Raw genomic sequence first — 22,005 nt, forward strand, 5'->3', positions numbered from 1 at the left:
ATGCAAAGTAAACTGTGATGAGGTCTAAATGTGAAAGGCAAACTGTAAAAGTAAATAAAATGTGGTTTTGAAAACTTTTGTAATCTCAGAATGGGTAAGGATTTCTTAAATCACCCAAAGCATAAACAATAAAGAGAAAAACTGATGGATTTCACAGTAATCAGAATGAAGGTTTTATTCAATATAAAGTAACACCTAAAATTAAAAGACCGTGCCAGACTGAGAGATCTCAGTGGCTCCATCATCAAGGGATTAGTATGGAGAGTAATAAAGAGCTCCACGAAATCAGCAAGAAGAGACCTGAGTGCAATACAATGTATCGAGAATAATGAAGAGCATATGGTTCAACAGTTACTGGTAGCTGATATGCATAGTAGTGAAAAATTACTTTTCACAAAGAGCTCCTGGAAAAATAGCTCATTTACTCTTTTTAACCTCACTCTTTTTGCAAATTAGGAAGTTCTTGCTGATGTCTAATTTAAACCTTTCCTGCTAAACTGACTATGACGATCATCTAGTTGGTTGTCTCCATAAATTATATATGCACAAGAGACCCACTACATGACTGTGTCCTATTCTTCCCAGCGTCTGCATGTTCTCGGGCTGTGCCATTTCCTAGGAGACAAATAGCACTGTCTGCAGTGCAACGGGAAGTTATGAGTGTCCACTGGACTTGCTGCAGCCACAGGCTCCCCTTACACCATGCAGCAGCCCGCGGCTTCCCCGGGCTTCCTGCAGCTATCACACTTGCATGAGGGCACAGCGCCCCCCGACAAACCTAGTTTCCATGCCCAGCATTGTGTAAAAATCTTTTCTATTTCTAAATTTACAGTTTAAAATAATGAGACTTGCAAAAGATTGTAAAACCAGTATAAGGAATCCTCATGGGCCTGTTACCCACTTTTCCCAAATGTTAGTATTTTCATATCCCTTAGTTCAGTGATCAAGGTGAGGAAATTAATGTTGATCGAACACTGGCAATTAATCTGTACTCCTTACTGGATTTCATTCTTGTCTCATGGAGGTCTGTTTTTTGGACTCAGATTACACATAGCACTCAGTTGTCATGTCCCCTTTGTCCCTTGTATCTGGGACAGTTTCTCCTCATTTGCTTTCCTTGACTTGATACTTTTGAAGAGTACTGGCCAGGAAGTTATGTAGTGTCTCCATCAGTTTGGGGGAGTCTGATATTTCGTGATTAAATTCAGATATGCATGTTGGGAAGAATACCCCGGAGGGGATGCTGCGCCTTTCTCAGAGCATGAGATCGGGGGGCATGTCAGCATGTGTTCCTTTGGTGATGGCACTTGGGTCACATGGTCAGGGTGCCGCTGGCACCAGGTACCCGGTAGTTGGTGGCTATGCTTCCATCTGCAGTGCATGAGCACGCTGGGAGGCCGTGCCTGCACCCTGTGTCTCAGCAGCCACTGATGCTTGTTCTTACTGTGCTGTTGGCCGGATGGGGATTTTCTATTTCTGGCCCCATCTATGTATTTATCAGTTGTCATTCCACCGTAAGAGAGAACTTTTTCCTTTCCATTATTGATTGATTAACTTCCACCCATGTGGATTAGTGGATATTTATTGTATTCTACTATTTTTATTTTTATGTAGTTCTATCTTTATTTTCTTGCTCATATCATCCCCATCATTTTTAAACTTTAGTACATACATTCTTTCTGTAAGATTATAAATTAGAATCAGTTCTGTTCCAGGAAAAATCATAGTATTAATCTCAACTAGATTCCTTAGCTCTAATAAGCCAAAATATGAATGAGAAGATTAACTCACCTAAAGTTAATGGTGGTGGTTTTGGATCAAGAACATATTCTTTTTCTGGATCTTCCACTTTAGGGCCTTGTATAGTTTTCTTAAGTCCAGTATCTATTATTGCTTTTGTGTTTCTTTTTAGAGATTTGGATTTGTTCTCTGTCTTTTGTACCTTTGTCTTAGAGTGATCTGCTATTGAAAGATTTCGAAGTTGAAGATCATGTAAAATGTGATCTTGTAAAGCAACTGCAGTGACTGCTAAATTATCTTGTTTCGATGAATGACCCTAAAAATTAGAGAAAAAAGCCTTATTTATGGAACATTTTATAATATATCATTTGGAAGAAACCTTAAGCTTTAGTACTCAATCTGGGTGAGAAACTAGACCCTATGTAATGGTGCAGGATGCTTGACCCACGTTACGGAAGTGTGGGAAAGCCCAGTCTCCTCATTTATGTTGGTGACATAGTAATGTCTTTTCATCTGTTTGCAAAGGTCTTAAATATGAATTAATTCATTATGACCTATAAAAGCTGTGCATGCCTGAACACATTCTGCTTTACTACAATTAAATTAGACTCTAGGCAAAATCTTGCTTCCGTGATATGAAAGGGAATCCTGCGTTTAAGTATGCGCTCTTTTGGCAAAAACTTAACACGGAATAAAACTGCTGGGCGCCTACGTCATGCTTGCCGTCGGTACTATGGTGGACAGTTCCTCACTGGAGCGAGCTTTGCAATTATATTTTTATACTTTCGAACAGCGGAATTAAAATGCATGAAGCACTGGGCGTTACAGGCAAACAATGAGTCAGGGAACAGCACGTCGAAAACTAATGGTGTACTGTATGGTGACTCACAATGAGAAGAAATAAAGTACAATGAAAATACAAAAAAATAGTCATGAGTAAAACAGTGTTTATTTAAAAAAATTTTAAAATTTAAATTCAATGGATTAGCACAGAGCGTAGCATCAGTTTCCAAGGCAGCCGTCAGTGACTCATCGGTCGAACGCAACACCCGGGGCTCGTGACCTCGCGCCCTCCTTCACGCCCCCCCCCCCCGCAGCCCTGTTTACTTCCCAAGATGCAGAGTCTCTTAGGGTCTGTCTCCCGGATTTCATCCTGCATTTCCCTCCCTTCCCTTCGACCCCGCACCTCCACGCAGGAGCCAAGTCCTAGGAGAGCCCTCCTTCTCCGGCAGACTGACTTCACTGAGCACGATGCCCCCAGCCCCGTCCGCGGGCCGCAGAGGGCAAGACGCCCCGAAAGCCCTGGTCCCCACCAGGGCCGTACCTCGTGCTTGGACATGGTCCTCGGCGCTCCCGCTCCTCCGCGCGCCCGCGTCCGACGGCGCGTCCGGGCCTTCCGCGCGCCCTCTGCGAAGACAGAAGCAACCCGAGTCCCGCGGCACCGCCTCTCCCGGCCGCGGGGAGGACGCGCTGGAGGGTCTGCGGGACCGGGAGGCCCCGAGAGCGCGGACCTGGGCCGCACGGGGTGCCCGCGGGACTCGGACGGCGCGGCCCAGCGGCCGGGGCACAGCCGCGCAACGTCATTCAATGTCACGCGTCCACACGGCCGCCCCAAGCGGGCACGCCACGCCGGCCTGGGCCGAAGGCAGCCGCTGCCCCGACGGGGCCCCGCGCCGCGCCGTCCGTGAAGCGCGTCAGGGAGAGGACACGGACGGCGGGGCGCGACGCGCGACACTCGGGGACGACCCGGGCCTCGGGCCGCGGCGGGGCGCACGCTCGGCGGCGGCGAACACGGCCGGGGCGTCCCGCGCAGGAACCCGCGTCCCCGCCGCGCTCGCGGGCCCTTCCGGCCGCAGGGCGCGTGACCCGCCTCCGCCGTGTCCTCGGGGCGGCGCCGACCGCGCGTGGGACGCGGTGCCCAGACCGCCGGGGGCCCTTCCAGAACCTTCCTTCCGCGCCCGGCCGCCAGGGCTCACGGCCCGCCGGGCGCTCCTCCGCCGGGGCCGCAGTTCCCCGCCGGGAGCTCGGACAGCGTTGGCCCGTCACGCCCGCCGCGTCCCGACGGCTCCGGTGCGGGTGGGGCTCGCGTCAGGTCCTCGTGTCGCGTGGCCGTCGGCGCGCCAGTCCTCGCGCAGGGGGCGGAGCCGGCGTCGGGGGCGGAGCCGTCGGCCGCGGCAGTCCTCGCGCAGGGGGCGGAGCCGTCGGCCGCGGCAGTCCTCGCGCAGGGGGTGGAGCCGGCGCCGGGGGCGGAGCCGTCGGCCGCGGTAGTCTCGCGCAGGGGGCGGAGCCGGCGTCGGGGGCGGAGCCGTCGGCCGCGGTAGTCTCGCGCGGGGGGCGGAGCCGGCGCCGGGGGCGGAGCCGCTGGGGGAGGCGGTGGCTTCCGGTGCGTAGCGACCCGCGGTGAACCGCGCCCGGGCTCGGTAGCGACGGCGACCACCGGCGGCCGGAGTCGCTGGCGGCCGCCCCGTCGCGGTGGCCCTCCCCGGTGTCTGGACCGGCCGCCCCAAGCGGGTAGCGCGCCCGGATTCCCACGCTCTAGGGGCCCCTACCTGGGGGCGCCGCCCGGTCACCACGTCGGGACACCGTCCCCGCCTCTGCGCCGTCGCGAGAGCGGTCCCGATGAGCCCGCGGTGCTGCGGACCGAGGACCCTCCCCGCGGCCCCTCGCTCCCCGCTCGCTCCGGCAGCTCCGCACCGACCCCGACCCCGACCCGCGACTTCCGCGCCGCTAGCCGTTGCCCGGAAACCCGGTGCGCATGCTCAACCGCCGCGCCCCGCCCCTCGCGGCGCCCAGCTCGGGGCCACAGCGCGCATGCTCGGCGGCTCGGCCCGGGTCCCGGCGCTCCCGCGCGGCGCACGCTCGCCGCCCCACCCCGCGCAGGCGGCCCCGCGCTCGCTCGCGCCCTGGGTGGACGTCCCCGGCCGCGGGCACCAGCGGTCTCGGCGCGTGGGTCGGGTCTCGGCCCCCCTCCGAGCGCCGTTACGTCGGTCCGTTCCCGGCGCGTGTGCACCTGTCGGCTGTCGCGTGCTCAGATCGCGGCGGGCCCCCTGCTGCGGGCACCTGCGGGGCGCCTCCTCCCCGCGGGGCCCGGCCCGCCCCCGCCCCCGCCGGCGCCTCCGGGTGTTGCCCCGCGTTCCGCGTCCTCCTCCCGTGGGCGCGGGCCGTCCGGACGGGCGTTTTCACGGCCCCGGCGGGACGTGGCGCGCCGTGCGTGGGGCGCAGAGGGAGTCGCGTGCGGGCCGGGGTGGGCGCCCGAGCGCCGCGGGGTCCCCAGGACCCGAGCCGACGGGAGCCCTTTCGGGGGCCGCGCGCGAGCTCGGCCGGCCACTGTGCCCCGCCCGCTCCCCGCCCCGAGCTGGCGGCCGGCGGGACGCGGCGGGAGACCCCGGCCGGGCCTTCGGGGTCCGCCTGGCGCCGCGCGGGGCCTCCTGCGGGCCTTGAGTGTGTGTCCGCGGACCCGCCGGGGCCTGCTCGCTCGTGGCCTGGAACCCGCCGCCCGTGGCTTCCCTGCGCTGGAGGGCGGCGGCCCCAGAGCGGGGGTCCGCGTCGCGTCTGGTCCCCGAAACCCCGTCCTGGCCAGAAGCAGAGATTAGTAGACGTTCGTCTTTTTTTTTTTTTTTTTTTTTTTTTGAATGAAGTGACTCAATTGTGTTATTTAGTGTTTGGACGGTTACTGAAATCCAGTTCGGCTGAAAGTATGAAGAAGACATAGAAATGCAAACAGTCCCCCTCCCCCGCCCCTTTATACCTCTAAGGAAGTTACAACTTGAGTAGAAATTGGTCATTGGTCATTAAAAGACCTTAAAGTGAAAGTGTCTGACATGACTCGGAGTCCATAGTCTTCTGCTGTGAGCACAAGGTGACGTGAAGCTCCGCTTCTCCTAACGGTTTTCACAGCGGAATTCAGTTTCCTAAGCTGGCCAGTCCTGTCTGGGAGTTTTTAAAAGACAGACTAAACGCAAGCTAAATGTTTTTTGAGAAACCAAATTAAGTTCATAATTAATTTTAAGTTATTTAAACTTTTCTAACAAATGTTGTACTCTCGATTTATGTCGCAGTAGTAATGGGTCTAGAATGCAAGTAGGGTCTCTCTGTGGACCTGAGAGTTTTTCATTCTGTGACTGTTAGGACTGTGCCGAGGACACGGTGAGAAAGCTTTGGGTTTAGATAGGTAGATCTGAGTTCAGATCTAGTCTGACTCCTTAGGGGTCTGAATTTGGGAAGTTACTTCATTTTCCGAAACGATGGGTCCCTTCTACAGAAAGGGACATTTTCTACTTCTCTTGTCAACATCTGCCCGCCCTTTAGCAATAGCCCTGGGGATTCATCAGTTCTAGGATGGAACCTATGACCAGCCTGAGCTACTCAGAAATCAGTGTCCTGGCCACACTGACACAGCTGGTCTGGGCATGTGACCTAATGGGGCCACTCAGGTGAATTTAGTATTTTTGTGGGAGCAACTGTAAAATTCTTGTAATTCTTCCTACTGACGTAGAAACAAGAGAAGACATGAAACTACAGCTGTGCCAGCTCTCCTGTCATCACAACGTGAGAGCTGGTGCTGTGGGGCCAAGGTGTGAGCTGTAGAAGAGAATCACTCAGGAAACCGCCCAGATCGGGACAGGGACCAAGCCCTGGCAACATAGCTAATGCTGTGAAGCCAGCCCTACTCAGGGTTTTTACCTCCCCATGTGGCTGGGGTTCCCGTATGCTTCAGCCAGCTTGGGGCTGGTTTTCTGTTACTTGTGACAGGATTAATTTGAATGATAAGTGGGTGTGCTGTTAACCACCTGATGCCTGTGGTTAGATTAAAAACGGTCTTATGGGGGCACCTGGGTGGCTTGGTGGGTTAAGCCTCTGCCTTCAGCTCAGGTCATGGTCTCAGGGTCTTGGGATCCAGCCCTGCATGGGGCTCTCTGCTCTGCCACCCCCCCGGCCTGCTTCTCTACCTGCTTGTGATCTCTGTCAAATAAATAAATAAAATATTTTTAAAAACCCCATCTTATGTATATGAAGTGCTTAGTACAGTGCCTGCTACTCTCTGTACCCATTTTAAGGTATCTCTCTTCAACTCCATAAAGTTCTAAGAAAAATCCCCATTAAAAATTTCCCCTTCCCTCCGAGTGTCTAAAGTCAACAGTTTTACCCCCAGCACGTTTTCCATCCAGAAGATGTTGGTCTTTCTTGTTAGCTACGTAGACTATTTCTGTGCAGGCTTTTGCTTGGAAATTCAAGCTTGTGATTAAGACTCTGTAATTCTTGAGAAAATCAGAGCTGAGGTGGTTGATGTTGGAAGAAGATGCTGTGGGGAGCGTGTCCCTTATCCTTCCTTCAGGTGGTATCTTCTGTTCTTGGTCTCACTCCCCAAAAGTGCTCTTGATGATGTATTAGTGTCACGGCATTAAGGTTTCGTTTGTCTAAAGATGGGCCTAAGGTACTGCACGTCGGTAGACTATGTTTGCATTTTCTAAAAGCCCAGTGGCGTGCTGTTGTGTGCTTTGCAAAAGCACTCATGTGACTCATTTATTTTAGGGTTTCAAGACGCGAATGGAACGTTCTGGGAATGATCTGAAGAGAAAGGCTGAAGAAGACAAGACGCAGGTAAGGGTGTACGTAGAGGACCAGAGGTGTTTGGTTGCTCTGTTCAGTCACACAGAGAAGGGAGAGGAAGTGCCTGGGGTGAATGGCCCGCACGCCTGTGCTCTGCCATGTCTAAGCTGTGGTGCCCGGTGCCATATTAAAGAGATGCGCGTGTAAACATTGCGATGAGAAAGGAGATGATGCCTGTGCATCTCGGAGAAGGGGGTCCAAGGGTGGGAAGGCCTGGCTATTGAAGCGGGACACATGGATGCAGAGGGGAATCTTATTCTGTATCCTGCATAGGAGAAAATTAGAGAACATGTCCAAATTCTAGAACGACAGCTGGAGTTTGCCGGTTGACAGTGAGGTTTTTCCACAGTGACCCTAGAGACCAATCGCTGGGAACATATGGATCTTTGGTACATCGTGTCCATAGGGTTCACGTGTGCCCACCTCTGTGGGCTCCACTAGACACTGCGTGGATCAGAGTGGTTCTGCCGGTTCAACGTCCTCCCTTGCTCCTACTTTCTATCTCAGTGCTCCCACGTTTCTTCTTTGTGATCCACAAAATGCTCTAATCCTACACAAGCCATATTCTGTTCCTGCCTCTCTTCGCCCAGTTCTTCACCTTGAAAACAAATGGAAGGAGCAGAAGTCTGTGGCACAAAGTCCATCTTCTTCCTTAATTTAACTGTCATTGAAAACAAGTTTCCTGCACTTCATTTCTCTTAATCTTTAGTATTGCTTTTAATTTTCTACTAACACTTCTAGATTTATTACTGATTTCTATTCCTAAACTTGCCTCCACCCCAGGGCTTTCTTCCGCACCCCCCAGATAACTCAAGTCCTTTTCTGTATTTTGTGATGGATGAGGGTCAGCCATTTGGGGGGCGATCTGCCATCTCTCCTCCGCCCACAGCAGTGATCCCTGTAGAGACTCAGGGATATGGTAGGAGTCCCTAAAATATTTTCTTTCCTAGAGATTATACTAGATTTTATTTTTAATAAAGAAAGAGAAAGAGCTTAGGACGAGTTGTTTTAACTCCTCTGGCAAAATGTATACTTTCCTTTTTTTTTTTTTTAATCTCTAACAAGAGGTATGATGATTATGTCATTCCTGTTCACATTACAGTAGAGTGGTGAAATAACACTGATGAAAATATCTTGAGCACCGGAGAAATAAGGCAGAATTATCTTATTTCAGTTCTTTGTCTATAAACTCATGGGTGTAACAAAAGAGCTCTGTTAAAAACTCATTTTCTGAATAGAAAATGGAGCAAATTCATTCTTTGTTGTTGAATCCAATAGAGTTAGAAGCAATTTATCACTTTGGTAAAGAACAGTGTCTTGTTATGATCTAAAAACTGACATGATAAAGATATTCATGTTAAAAATGCTGTTGATCACCATGTACCAGACATTAAAAAGTCTTGTCAGAAGCAATTAGTACATATTCATTGTATCAAAGGACTTTGATTGGGTAATATGAACCTATTTCAGACATTTGTGATTTTTCTGCCCTAACTGAAAGTTTTAGGAGGTGTGTAAAAGCAGAAAAAACTCCAGGTTACTAGTACAGTCTCTACAATAACCTGGGACTCAGTGCATGCTGGTTGCCAACTGCTGCTGCTAAAGTATGTTTCTCTAACTTAAATTGGTTTGTGCGCTAGTATGTTTCATAGAGAAGGAGCTATTTCCTGACTAAACCAAGGTAAATTTTTTAATTAAATAGTTTTTATTTAAAGACATTTACTGATAAATTATGCAGGCCGTATAGGGAGTTCTCATTCCGTATAAGGTCAGAATTTCCCTGATACCAAGACCAGATAAAGATAAAAGATTACAGACCAATATCCTCATGAGCACAGATCCAAATTCCTTAATAAAATATTGCAAATAGAACTCAACAATGTATAAAAAGAATTATGTACCATGACCAAGTGGTACTTATCCTAGATGTACAAGACTTAGTTAACATTCAGAAATCAGTTAATGTAACCCATAACATCAACAGGCTAAAGAAGAAAGTTCATATGACCATATCAATAGATACAGAAAAAGTACTTGAGATAATTCAATACTCATTCTCAATAAAAACTCTCAGCACATAAGAAATGGAGGGGAACTCCTCAACTTAGAAAGAATACTGCAAAAACATCATATTTAATGGTGAAACTCTAGTTGATTTACCCCTCTGTCAAGGCAAGAATGTCCGTTCTTACCACCTATTTAACTTCATATCGAAAGTCCTAGCTAATGCAATATGACAAGAAAAGGAAATAAAAGTATACAGATTGGGAAGGAAGAAATAAAATTATATTTGTTGATCGATGACACGGTTATATAGAACATCCCAAAGAATTGGCAAAAAAACCCCACACTCAGCTTAGAACTAATAAACAATTATAATAAAGTTCCAGGATACAAAAGCGAACCACTCTTTGTTGTTGAGTTTCAGTCTTTGTATATTCTGGATATAAAACCTTTATCATAGATGCGATTTGCAAATATTTTCTCTCATTCTATGGGATATCTTTTCACTCTCTTGATAGTCTTTTTTGATCCATAAAAGTTTTTCATTTCAATTGTGTCCAATTTATCTGTTTTCTTTTGTTGCCTGAGTTCTTGGTGTCATATCCTGGGGAATCATTGCCAAATTCAATATTATGAAGGTTTTACCATATGTTTTCTTCTACAAGTCTTATAGTTTTAGCTCTTATAATTCAATCTTTGATCCATTTGAAGTTAATTTTTGTGTATGATGTAAAGCAGGGGTCCTGCTTCATTCATTTGTGGATATCTGTTTTTCCCAGCACAATTTTTTCAAAACGATTCCTTTCCCATTAAATGGTCTTGGCACTTCTGTCAAAAAACAATTAAACAAGCAAGTGAAAGTTTAGTTTAGGCTCTCAATTCTATCCACTGATCTGTGTGTCTATCCTTATGCTGATACCATACAGTTTTGATACTGTAGTTTGTAATAAGTTTTGAAATTATGAAGTGTGAGATCTCCAACTTTGCTTTTCTTTTTCAAGATTGTTGTAGCTATTCTGGATTCCTTGAAATTCCATATACATTTTAGAATGTATTTTTCCATTTCTACAAAAATGTTATTGGGATTTTGATAGGGGATTCATCACACTGAGTCTGTGTATCACTTGAGGTAGTACTTAATTATACTAGATCTTCCAGTAGTACTAAACCTTAATAGTATTATCATCTTTTTCTTTTTTCTATTTATTTATTTATATTATTTTTTACTGTGTTATGTTAGTTATCATACAATACATCATTTGTTTTTGATGTAATGTTCCAAGATTCATTGTTTACATGTAACACCCAGTGCTCCATGTACTACATGCCCTCCTTAATACTCACCACTGGGCTCACCCATCCTCCTACTGCCTCGTCTCTGAAAACCTCAGTTTGTTTCTTGGAGTCCACAGTTTCTCATGGTTCATCTCCCGCTTTGGCCCCGCCTTCACTTTGCCTTTCTTTCTCCTAATATCCTCCATGTTATTCCTTGTGTTACACAAGTAAGTGAAACTGTATAGTTGACTTTCTCTGCTTGACTCATTTCACTCAGCATAATCTCCAGTCCTATCCATGTTGATACAAAATGTTGGTGTTCATCCCTTCTGATGGCTGAGTAATATTCCATTGTATATATGGACCACATCTTTATCCATTTGTCTGTTGAAGAGCATCTAGGCTCTTTCCATAGTTTGGCTATTGTGGACATTGCTGCTATGAACATTGCTGTACATATGGCCCTTCTTTTCACTATGTCTGTATCTTTGGGGTAAATACCTAGTAGTGCAATTGCCGGGTCATAGGGTAGCACTATTTTTAATTTTTTTGAGGAACCTCCACACTGTTTTCCAAAGTGGCTGTACCACCTTGCATTCCCACCAACAGTGTAAGAGGTCCCCTTTCTCCACATCCACTCTAACATTTGTTGTTCCCTGCCTTGTTAGTTTTTGCCATTCTAACTGGTGTAAAGTGGTATCTCAATGTGGTTTTGATTTGAATTTCCCTGATGGCTAATGATGATGAACATTTTCAGAAAAATAAACATTGTTAAAATGTCTATGCTGCCCAGAGCAATCTTACTTTCAGTGCTATCCTTATCAAAATACCATTGGCATTTTTCAAAGTGCTGGAACAAACAATCCTGAAATTTGTATGGAACCAGAAAAGACCCTGAATCATCAAGGAAATGTTGAAAAAGAAAAGCAAAGCAGGGGGCATCACGTTGCCTGATTTCAAGCTTTATTACAAAGCTGTGATCACCAGGACAGCATGGTACTGGCATAAAAACAGACACGTAGACCTATGGATCAGAATAGAGAGCCTAGATATGGACCCTCAACTCTATGGTCAAATAATCTTCAACAAAGCAGGAAAAAATATCCAATGGAAAAAAGACAATCTCTTCAAAAAATGGTGCTGGGAAAATTGGACAACTATGTATAGAAGAATGAAACTCTACCATTCTCTCACACCACACACAAAGATAAACTCAAAATGGATGAAATACCACAACATGAGACAGGAATCCATCAAAATCCTAGAGGAGCACATAGACAATAACTTCTTCAACATCAGCCACAGCAAATTCTTTCAAGACACATCTCCAAAGGCAAGGGAATCCAAAGTGAAAAATGAACTTTTGGGACTTCTTCAAGATAAAAAGCTTTTGCACAGCAAAGGAAACCGTCAATAAAACAAAGAGGCAACCCATGGAATGGGAGAAGATATTTGCAAATGTCATTACAGACAAAGGGGTGGTATCCAAGATCTATAAAGAACTTCTCAAACTCAACACCCAAAAAACACATAATCAAGTAAAAAAATGGGCAGAAGCCATGAATAGACACTTCTCCAATGAAGACATACAAATGGCTAGCAGACGCATGAAAAAATGTTCATCAACATTAGTACTATCATCTTAAGAATATTATACCTTCCAGTTCTTGAACACAAGACATCTTTCCATTTATTTCGGTCTTTAAAAATTTCCTTCAGCAACATTTGTAGTTTTCAGTATACAAGTCTTGCACCTCCTTGGTTAAATTTATTCCTAAATATTTTCTTCATTTTGATGTTATCATAAATAGAATTTTTTTCTTTTTAAAAATTTATTATCATGTTCAGTTAGCCAATATATAGTACATCATTTAGGTGTAGTGTTCAATGATTCATTAGTTGGGCATAATACCCACTGCTCATCACAACATATGCCCTCCTTAATACCCATCACCTGGTTACCCAATTTCCCAACCACCCTCCCTTCTGTAACCCTCAGTTTGTTCTAGGAGTCCAGAGTCTCTCATGGTTTGTCTCCCTCTCATATTTCTTCCATTCAGATTTCCCTTCCTTTCACTATGGTCTGTGCACTATTACTTATGTTCCATATAAGCATTGTGGTCTGAAAATATGCAGAGAATAATTTCAGTCTTCTTGTATTGGTTGAGATCTGATTTGTGATCCAGTATGTGATCTATTCTGGAGAAAGTTCCATGTGCAGTCGAGAAGAATGAGTATTCTATTGTTTTAGGATGGAATGTTGTATATATCTACAAAGTCCATCTGGCCCAATTATCATTCAGAGCTCTTGTTTCTTTGCTGATCTTCTCCTTAGATGATCTGTCCATTGCTGTGAACGGACTGTTGAAGTCTCCTACTATTAATGTACTATTTTCACTATGTTTCTTTATTTTAGTTATTAATTGGTTTATATAATAGAACCCATGTTGGGGACATAAATGTTTACAACTGTTAGATTTTTCTTGTTGGATAAGTATGCTATTAAGTATGCTATATTGTTACTCTACATCTCTTACTACAGTCTTTGGTTTAAAATCTAATTTGTCTGATATGCGGATTGCTACTCCAGCTTTCTTTTGAGGTCCATTAGTTTGATAAATGGTTTTCCATCTCCTGACTTTCAATCTGGAGTTGTCTTTGGGTTCAAAATGAGTCTCTTATAAACAATATATGGATGGGTCCTGCTTTTTTATCCAATCTGAAACCCTGGGCCTTTTGATGGAAGCATTCAGCCCATTTAAATTCAGAGTAACTATTGAAAAACATGAATTTAGTGCCATTGTATTGCCTGCAGAGCCCCCATTTCTGTAGATTTTCTGTTTCTTTCTGGTCTGCATGACTTTCAGGTTTCTCTTTGCTTACAGAATTCCGCTTAATATTTCTTGCAGGACTGGCTTGGTGGTCACATGTTCTTTTAGTTTCTGCCTGTCTTAGAAGCTCTTTATCTCTGCATCCATTCTGAATGACAGCCGTTTCAGATAAAGTGTTCCTGGCTGCATGTTCTTCCCATTTAGTACCCTAGATATGTTTTGCCAGTCCTTTCTGGCTTGCCACGTCTCTGTGGACAGGTCTGATGTTATTCTGATGTTCCTCCCTCCATATGTAAAGAACATCCTCCCCGTGGCTACTCTCAGGATAGTTTCTTTGCTTGCAAAATTTGTAAGCTTCACTATTACATATGAGGGTGTTGGTCTATTTTTATTGATTTGGGAGGGGTCTTCTCTGCCTCTTGGACTTGAATGCTTGTTTCCTTCCCCAGATTAGGGAAGTTGTCAGTTATGATTTGCTCAAATATACCTTGTAGCCTTCTCTTTCTCTCCACCCACTCACGGATTCCAGGAGTTCTGACATTAGAATGTTTCATGGCATCATTAATCTTTCCAACATGTGCTACTAGCTGCCTATCTCTGTTCCTCAATTTCCTTCCTTTCCATCAGCTTATCTTCTAGAACACTGATTCTCTCTTCTGCCTCGTTTACCTTGGCTATAAGAGTATTCTCATTCATAGCATTTTTAAAATTTCACCTGGTTAGATCTCATTTCTGCCCTTAGAAATTCTATGTTGTCACTAATGCTTTTTTCAAGCCTAGCTATTGAATTTATGATTTCTATCCTGAATTCTATCTCTGACATCTTGTTTATATCTATATCCATTAGTTCTGTGGCAGGGGGCATTGTTTCTGGTTCTTTTCTTTGTTGAGAGTTCCTCCTCCTAGTCATTCTGTTGAGGGATGGTTGAGCAAGTGAGCAGAGTCCAAAATATCAATCATGACCCAAGAAAGATACACCTAGCAAAATCTGGAGTGGTCAGAAGCCACCACCAAAAAACAAGGCCAAAATGAAACACAAGCATAAAATCAAAAAATTAAAAAAAAAAAAAAAAAAGAAAGAAAAAAATGGGGATGGGGACCTATGATCTCTGTGAGGGCAAATCAGGATGTTCCAGTTGTTCCTGGGTGTATTTTGGTCCATGTGTTAGGGGACAGACACTACATCCCCAAATTCCAAGGAATGTAAAACTTACATATATATATACATGTGACGATAAAATTGAAGAGAGTGAGGACTAAAATGAGGCATGTATCTATGAAACATATAGGTGTGAAAAAATACAAGTTAAAAAGCAACCAGGAAATAAAAGTTGATACAATAAACATCTAGTTGAAATGAGGTTAAGGTAAAAGGAGAAAAACAGAGAAAAAGAAAAGGAGAATTATATCTGAAAAAAATAAAAAATATCTGAATTATATCTGGCTTCAGTCAACACCTGGAGCTCAATGTACTATTTTCTTTTGGCCTTGGGATCTTACAGTTTTGTGAGAGCCATAGGACTGTTGTCCAGCTGTTCTTCCAGCCCGTCTTCTGAGGGAGGGGCCTGCCATGCTATTTCTCAGGTAACCCTGCCTGGACAGTGTTGCTCTGCCCCCTCTTGGGGGAATGGGCTCAGTGGGGACTGATTCTGTGTGCTTTTGTTTCCTGGAGGCTTTCCATTCCTCTTCCAAGGATCAGAGCAAAAATGGCCCACACCCCAAACCTATGGCCCAGAGCAGAAAAAAATGCAGTCTTCTCTCTTTGATAAGCCCTCAAGAACAGTCTCCACTTCTGTATGCTCCCACAGTCTCCCACAGTGCATGCCCACAGCATCTCTTTCAGAGGTAGTCCCAGGGGCCTGGGAGTGCCATTGCCCTTTTTTATTTCAAAACCTCAAGTGGCTACAGGCTCGTGTGCACACCAGCAGCTCTTGGATCATGTCTGGGTGCTGCCTTAAAGCCCCTTCTGGGCGGTTATCACTCTGCAAGTTTTTGCCCGGTTGTGGGTGCGAGTTCCAGACTTTTTCAGGCTGCTCAGGAAAAGAGGAAAAGAGCAATTATCCACAGGCCTGGCTCAGAGTTTATAGTGATCTGAGCCGAGAGTCCCCTCCTGGCTTGCTGACCATAACCTGCTACCTGGCTCCTCTGCTAGGGCACTTTACCAGTTCAGGCAACCCCTTTTGCTCTGTGGTTCCTTGTATCCTGAGACCACAATGCCCTACCTAGAATTCTGCCTTTTCATTTCCTGAGGCCCTTTCAGAGAGGGATGTCTCTCACTAGAGCAGATTTCTAGGGCTCTGATTTTGCACTCCAGTGTTATACCACTTTCCAGGAGTCAGTTTAGGGAGGCTCCCTCCCCCTTTTGTTTATCTTCTGATATCTCCCCAACAGATCCATGACTCCACATGTCCTGCCTTGCAAAAACAGTCACTTTTCTGCTTGTAGATATCCAGATATACAGTCTTTTATCTCAGGATGATTTTGTGGGTGTTCAAAATGTTTTGTTAGATATCCAGCTAAATTCAGGGAACGAGTTGAAATGGGTTCCCTACTCCTCCACCATCTTGCCTCTCCTGGAATTATTTTCTTAATTTCCTTATCAGATGTTTCATTGCTAGTGTCTCTTTCACTTAAAAAAAAAAAAAGATTTATTTATTTTAGAGAGAAAGAAAGTGTAGAATGAATGGGGGAAGGGGCAGAGGGGGAAAATATCCAAGGAGACTCCTAGTAAGTGTGGAGCCCAACGTGGGGCTTGATCCCATGAGCTATGGGGTCAGGACCTGAGCTGAAACCAAGAATCAGTTGCTTAATCAACTGAGCCACTCAGGTACCCCTATCCTTCACTTCTGAAGTGTAATTTCATTAGATACAGAATTCTAGGTTACTGGAGTTTTTTTCTTTCAACACTTAAATAATTACTCGACTTTCTTCTTGTTTGCATGATTTCTGAAGTACAGTCTGGTGTCATTCTTAATCTTCTGTAAGGAAGGTGATTTTCTTCAGCTTCCTTCAAGATATTCTCTTTTTCTTTGTTTCTGCAGTTGGTATATGACATGCCTTGGCACACAGTTTTTGATACTTATCTTGCTTGATGTTCTCTGAGACTCTTGGATCTGTGGTTTGATATCTTTCATTAATTTTAGAAAATTCTTAGCCATTACTACTCCATATATTTCTTATACACCTCTCTTTCTTCCTGTATTCTCATTATAAGTATGTTAAATCTTTTGTAATTGCCACAGATTTCTTGGATATTCTCTTCCATTTTTTTTTTTTTCATTACTTTTTCTGTTTGAGCACAAGGTTTGGAAGCTTTTATTGACACATCTTCAGGATCACTGATTTTCTTGTCCATCGAGGCACTCTCTATTTATGCCACAGTGTTGTTGATTTCTAGCATTTCCTTGTGGATCTTTCTTAGAGTTTCCATCTCTCTGTGTACATTGCCCATCTGTTTTTGAATGTCGTTCACTTTTCCTCCTGGACCATCTTAGCCATAGTTTTAAAAAAATTTTTTCATTTGATAATTCCAGAGGTCTCTGTCATATTTGAGTCTGACTTTGATGCTTGCTTTGTCTCTTCAGACAGTGTTCTTGCTTTTGTTTTTGCCCTCCCCCTCCCTTTTTGCATCTCTTTTTTGTTGTTGAAAGCCAGACATATGTATTGTAATAAGAACTGAGGCAAATAGGCCTCTAATGAGAGCTGTACTTTTATCTGGAAAGTAGTTGTGCTGTGTTTAATCTTCACTGTACTTGTAGGTGTCAAAGCTTGCATTTCCTCCAGTGTTCTTACTGGGAGCACCTCCACTGTTCTTGGGTATCCCTTGAGACTCCTTTTTAAATAGATGCTGTGCCTCCATTATCAGCTCACTGAGTTGTGACCCACTTTGATGATACTGGAGCTCTGTGGATGGGGGCAAGGTGTTGGGGAGGAGAAGCATTCTATAATATTATGATTGAATCCTTATTCCTTTAATGGACTAATATCCTTGGGTTGTGACCTTTACAGAGTCCCTCAGTCCTTTTCTCCTCCCATTATGTGAGACAGGAAAACAAGCAGGGTCTCAGTCTAGGTCACACAGATTCCAACAAGAAGGCGTCGCCTGAGGGCAGATCCCTAGAGCAGAGTGACCAGAAGAGAATGCTCTGGCTTTATTTCAGAATGCCTACTTACCTCTCTCACTGCCACAAACACTAGGGGGACTTTTGTGAAATATTCACTGAGAGAACCTGGTCAGGCCTCCTATAGGTAAAACTCATGAAAGTGTGGTGGCCCCATAAGATGGTATCTGCTGTGTGTTGTTTTTTTAAAAATTTTTATTTATTTATTTATTTATTTATTTATAATAAACATATAATGTATTTTTATCCCCAGGGGTACAGGTCTGTGAATCACTATGTTTTACACACTTCACAGCACTCACCATAGCACATACCCTCCCCAATGCCCATAACCCCACCCCCCTCTCCCAACCCCCTCCCCCCAGCAACTGTCAGTTTGTTTTGTGAGATTAAGAGTCACTTATGGTTTGTCTCCCTCCTAATCCCATCTTGTTTCATTTATTCTCCTACCCCCTTAACCACCCCCCCCATGTTGCATCTCCACTTCCTCATATCAGGGAGATCTTATGATAGTTGTCTTTCTCCGATTGACTTATTTCACTAAGCATGATACCCTCTAGTTCCATCCACGTCATCGCAAATGGCAAGATTTCATTTCTTTTGATGGCTGCATAGTATTCCATTGTGTATATATACCACATCTTCTTTATTCATTCATCTGTTGATGGACATCTAGGTTCTTTCCACAGTTTGGCTATTGTAGACATTGCTGCTATAAACATTCGGGTGCACATGCCCCTTCGGATCACTACGTTTGTATCTTTAGGGTAAATACCCAGTAGTGCAATTGCTGGGTCATAGGGTAGTTCTATTTTCAACTTTTTGAGGAACCTCCATGCTGTTTTCCAGAGTGGCTGAACCAGCTTGCATTCCCACCAACAGTGTAGGAGGGTTCCCCTTTCTCCACATCCTTGCCAGCATCTATCATTTCCTGACTTGTTTATTTTAGCCATTCTGACTGGTGTGAGGTGATATCTCATTGTGGTTTTGACTTGTATTTCCCTGATGCCGAGTGATATGGAGCACTTTTTCATGTGTCTGTTGGCCATCTGGATGTTTCCTTAGCAGAAATGTCTGTTCATGTCCTCTGCCCATTTCTTGATTGGATTATTTGTTCTTTGGTTGTTGAGTTTGCTAAGTTCTTTATAGATTTTGGACACTAGCCCTTTATCTGATGCGTTGTTTGCAAATATCTTCTCCCGTTCTGTCAGTTGTCTTTTGGTTTTGTTAACTGTTTCCTTTGCTGTGCAAAAGCTTTTGATCTTGATGAAATCCCAATAGTTCATTTTTGCCCTTGCTTCCCTTGCCTTTGGCAGTGTTCCTAGGAAGATGTTGCTGCGGCTGAGGTCGAAGAGGTTGCTGCCTGTGTTCTCCTCAAGGATTTTGATGGATTCCTTTCGCACATTGAGGTCCTTCATCCCTTTTGAGTCTATTTTCATGTGTGATGTAAGGAAATGTTCCTATTTCATTTTTCTGCATGTGGCTGTCCAATTTTCCCAACACCATTTATTGAAGAGGCTGTCTTTTTTCCATTGGACATTCTTTCCTGCTTTGTCGAGTTGATCATAGAGTTGAGGGTCTATTTCTGGGCTCTCTATTCTGTTCCATTAATCTATGTGTCTGTTTTTGTGCCAGTACCATGCTGTCTTGATGATGACAGCTTTGTAATAGAGTTTGAAGTCCAGAATTGTGATGCCACCAACTTTGGCTTTCTTTTTCAATATTCCTTTGGCTATTCAAGATCTTTTCTGGTTCCATATAAATTTTAGGATTATTTGTTCCATTTCTTTGAAAAAAAAAAAAAAAGGATGGTATTTTGATAGGGATTGCATTAAATGTGTAGATTGCTTTAGGTAGCATAGACATTTTCACAATATTTGTTCTTCCAATCCAGGAGCATGGAACATTTTCCCATTTCTTTGTGTTTTCCTCAATTTCTTTCATGAGTACTTTATAGTTTTCTGAGTATAGATTCTGTGCCTCTTTGGTTAGGTTTATTCCTAAGTATCTTATAGTTTTGGGTGCAACTGTAAATGGGATTGACTCCTTAATTTCTCTTTCTTCTGTCTTGTTGTTGGTGTAAAGAAATGCAACCGATTTCTGTGCATTGATTTTATATCCTCACACTTTACTGAATTCCTGTACAAGTTCTAGCAGTTTTGGAGTGGAGTCTTTTGGGTTTTCCACATAGAGTATCATGTCATCTGCAAAGAGTGATAGTTTGACTTCTTCTTTGCTGATTTGGATGCCTTTAATTTCCTTTTGTTGTCTGATTGCTGAGGCTAGGACTTCTAGTACTATGTTGAATAGCAGTGGTGATAATGGACATCCCTGCCGTGTTCCTGACCTTAGCGGAAAAGCTTTCAGTTTTTCTCCATTGAGAATGATATTTGTGGTGGGTTTTTCATAGATGGCTTTATAATATTGAGGTATGTGATCTCTCTCCCTACACTTTGAAGAGTTTTGATCAGGAAAGGATGCTGTACTTTGTCAACTGCTTTTTCAGCATCTATTGAGAGTATCATATGGCTCTTGTTCTTTCTTTTATTAATGTGTTGTATCACATTGACTGATTTGCGGATGTTGAACCAACCTTGCAGCCTTGGAATAAATCCCACTTGGTCGTGGTGAATAATCCTTTTAATGTACTGTTGAATCCTATTGACTAGTATTTTGGTGAGAATTTTTGCATCTGTGTTCATCAAGGATATTGGTCTGTAGTTCTTTTATTTGATGGGATCCTTGTCTGGTTTTGGGATCAAGGTGATGCTGGCCTCATAAAATGAGTTTGGAAGTTTTCCTTCCATTTCTATTTTTTGGAACAGTTAGGAGAATAGGAATTAGTTCTTCTTTAAATGTTTGGTAGAATTCCCCTGGGAAGCCGTCTGGCCCCAGGCTTTTGTTTGGAGATTTTTGATGACTGTTTCGATCTCCTTACTTGTTATGGGTCTGTTTAGGTTTTCTATTTCTTCCTGGTTCAGTTTTGGTAGTTTGTATGTCTCTAGGGATGCATCCATTTCTTCCAGATTGTCAAATTTGTTGGCATAGAGTTGCTCCTAGTATGTTCTTATAATTGTCTGTATTTCTTTGGTGTTAGTTGTGATCTCTCCTCTTTCATTCATGATTTTATTTATTTGGGTCCTTTCTCTTTTCTTTTTGATAAGTCTGGCCAGGGGTTTATCAATCCTATTAATTCTTTCAAAGAACCAGCTCCTAGTTTCGTTGATTTGTTCTATTTTTTTTTTCTATTTCATTGATTTCTGCTCTGATCTTTATGATTTCTCTTCTCCTGCTGGGTTTAGGGTTTCTTTTTTGTTCTTTCTCCAGCTCCTTCAGGTGTGGGGTTAGGTTGTGTATTTGAGACCTTTCTTGTTTCTTGAGAGAGGCTTGTACTGCTATATATTTTCCTCTCAGGACTGCCTTTGTTGTGCCCCACAGATTTTGAACCATTGTGTTTTCATTATCATTTGTTTCCACGAACTTTTTTCAATTCTTCTTTAATTTCCCGGTTGACCCATTCATTCTTTAGAAGGATGCTGTTTAGTCTCCATGTATTTGGGTTCTTTCCAAACTTCCTCTTGTGGTTGAGTTCTAGCTTCAGAGCATTGTGGTCTGAAAATATGCAGGGAATGATCCCAATCTTATGATACCAGTTGAGACCTGATTTAGGACCGAGGATGTGATCTATTCTGGAGAATGTTCCATGTGCACTAGAGAAGAATGTGGATTTTGTTGCTTTGGGATGAAACGTTCTGAATATAGCTGTGATGTCCATCTGGTCCAGTGTGTCATTTAAGGCCTTTATTTCCTTGTTGATCTTTTGCTTGGGTGATCTGTCCATTTCAGTGAGGGGAGTGTTAAAGTCCCCTACTATTATTGTATTATTGTTGATGTGTTTCTTTGATTTTTGTTATTAATTGGTTTATATAGTTGGCTACTCCCACGTTAGGGGCATAGATATTTAAAATCGTTAGATTTTCTTGTTGAACAGACCATTTGAGTATGATATAGTGTCCTTCCTCATCTCTTATTATAGTCTTTGGCTTAAAATCTATTTGATCTGATATAAGGATTGCCTCCCCTGCTTTCTTCTGATGTCCATTAGCGTGGTAAATTGTTTTCCACCCCCGCACTTTAAATCTGGAGGTGTCTTCTGGTCTAAAATGAGTTTCTTGTAGGCAGCATATAGATGGGTTTTATTTTTTTTTAGTCCATTTTGATACCCTGTGTCTTTTGATTGGGGCATTTAGCCCATTAACATTCAGGGTAACTATTGAGAGATATGAATTTAGTGTCATTGTATTGCCTGTAGGGTGACTATTACTGTATATTGTCTCTGTTTCTTTCTGATCTACTACTTTTAGGCTCTCTCTTTGCTTAGAGGACCCCTTTTATTATTTCCTGTAGAGCTGGTTTGGTGTTTG

General features: G+C 44.0%; 2 protein-coding genes across 13 annotated transcripts in view; one reads left to right on the forward strand and one right to left on the reverse strand.

The window, feature by feature from the left end:
• The window catches only part of RNF32 (ring finger protein 32), a 39,204-nt gene extending 34,817 nt beyond the window's left edge, over positions 1–4,387 (reverse strand). For 11 of the 12 annotated variants that reach the window (XR_001181762.2, XM_013063265.2, XM_013063266.2 and 8 more), the window contains exons 1-2: positions 3,065–3,607; positions 1,792–2,056 (exon numbers count right to left, since the gene is read on the reverse strand). Coding sequence is in view for 11 of the 12 variants with exons in the window: in XM_013063265.2 (XP_012918719.2) it covers positions 1,792–2,056; positions 3,065–3,079 (280 nt within the window). In the remaining variant the exon portion in view is untranslated. Of the gene's footprint in view, positions 1–1,791; positions 2,057–3,064; positions 3,608–4,289 lie in introns of those variants that run through there. The other variant, XM_045086294.1, reaches the window with a different exon arrangement.
• Positions 4,388–4,495: 108 nt separating this feature from the next.
• Positions 4,496–22,005, forward strand: part of LOC101692193 (translation initiation factor IF-2-like) — a 53,736-nt gene continuing 36,226 nt past the window's right edge. The window contains exons 1-2 of the mRNA XM_045086260.1: positions 4,496–5,338; positions 7,273–7,341. Coding sequence (XP_044942195.1) covers positions 4,496–5,338; positions 7,273–7,341 — 912 coding nt within the window. The remainder of the gene's footprint in view (positions 5,339–7,272; positions 7,342–22,005) is intronic.

Source organism: Mustela putorius, unplaced genomic scaffold (assembly GCF_011764305.1).
Source record: "Mustela putorius furo isolate JIRA1106 unplaced genomic scaffold, ASM1176430v1.1 tig00000929_pilon_pilon_pilon, whole genome shotgun sequence".
NCBI lineage: Eukaryota > Metazoa > Chordata > Mammalia > Carnivora > Mustelidae > Mustela > Mustela putorius.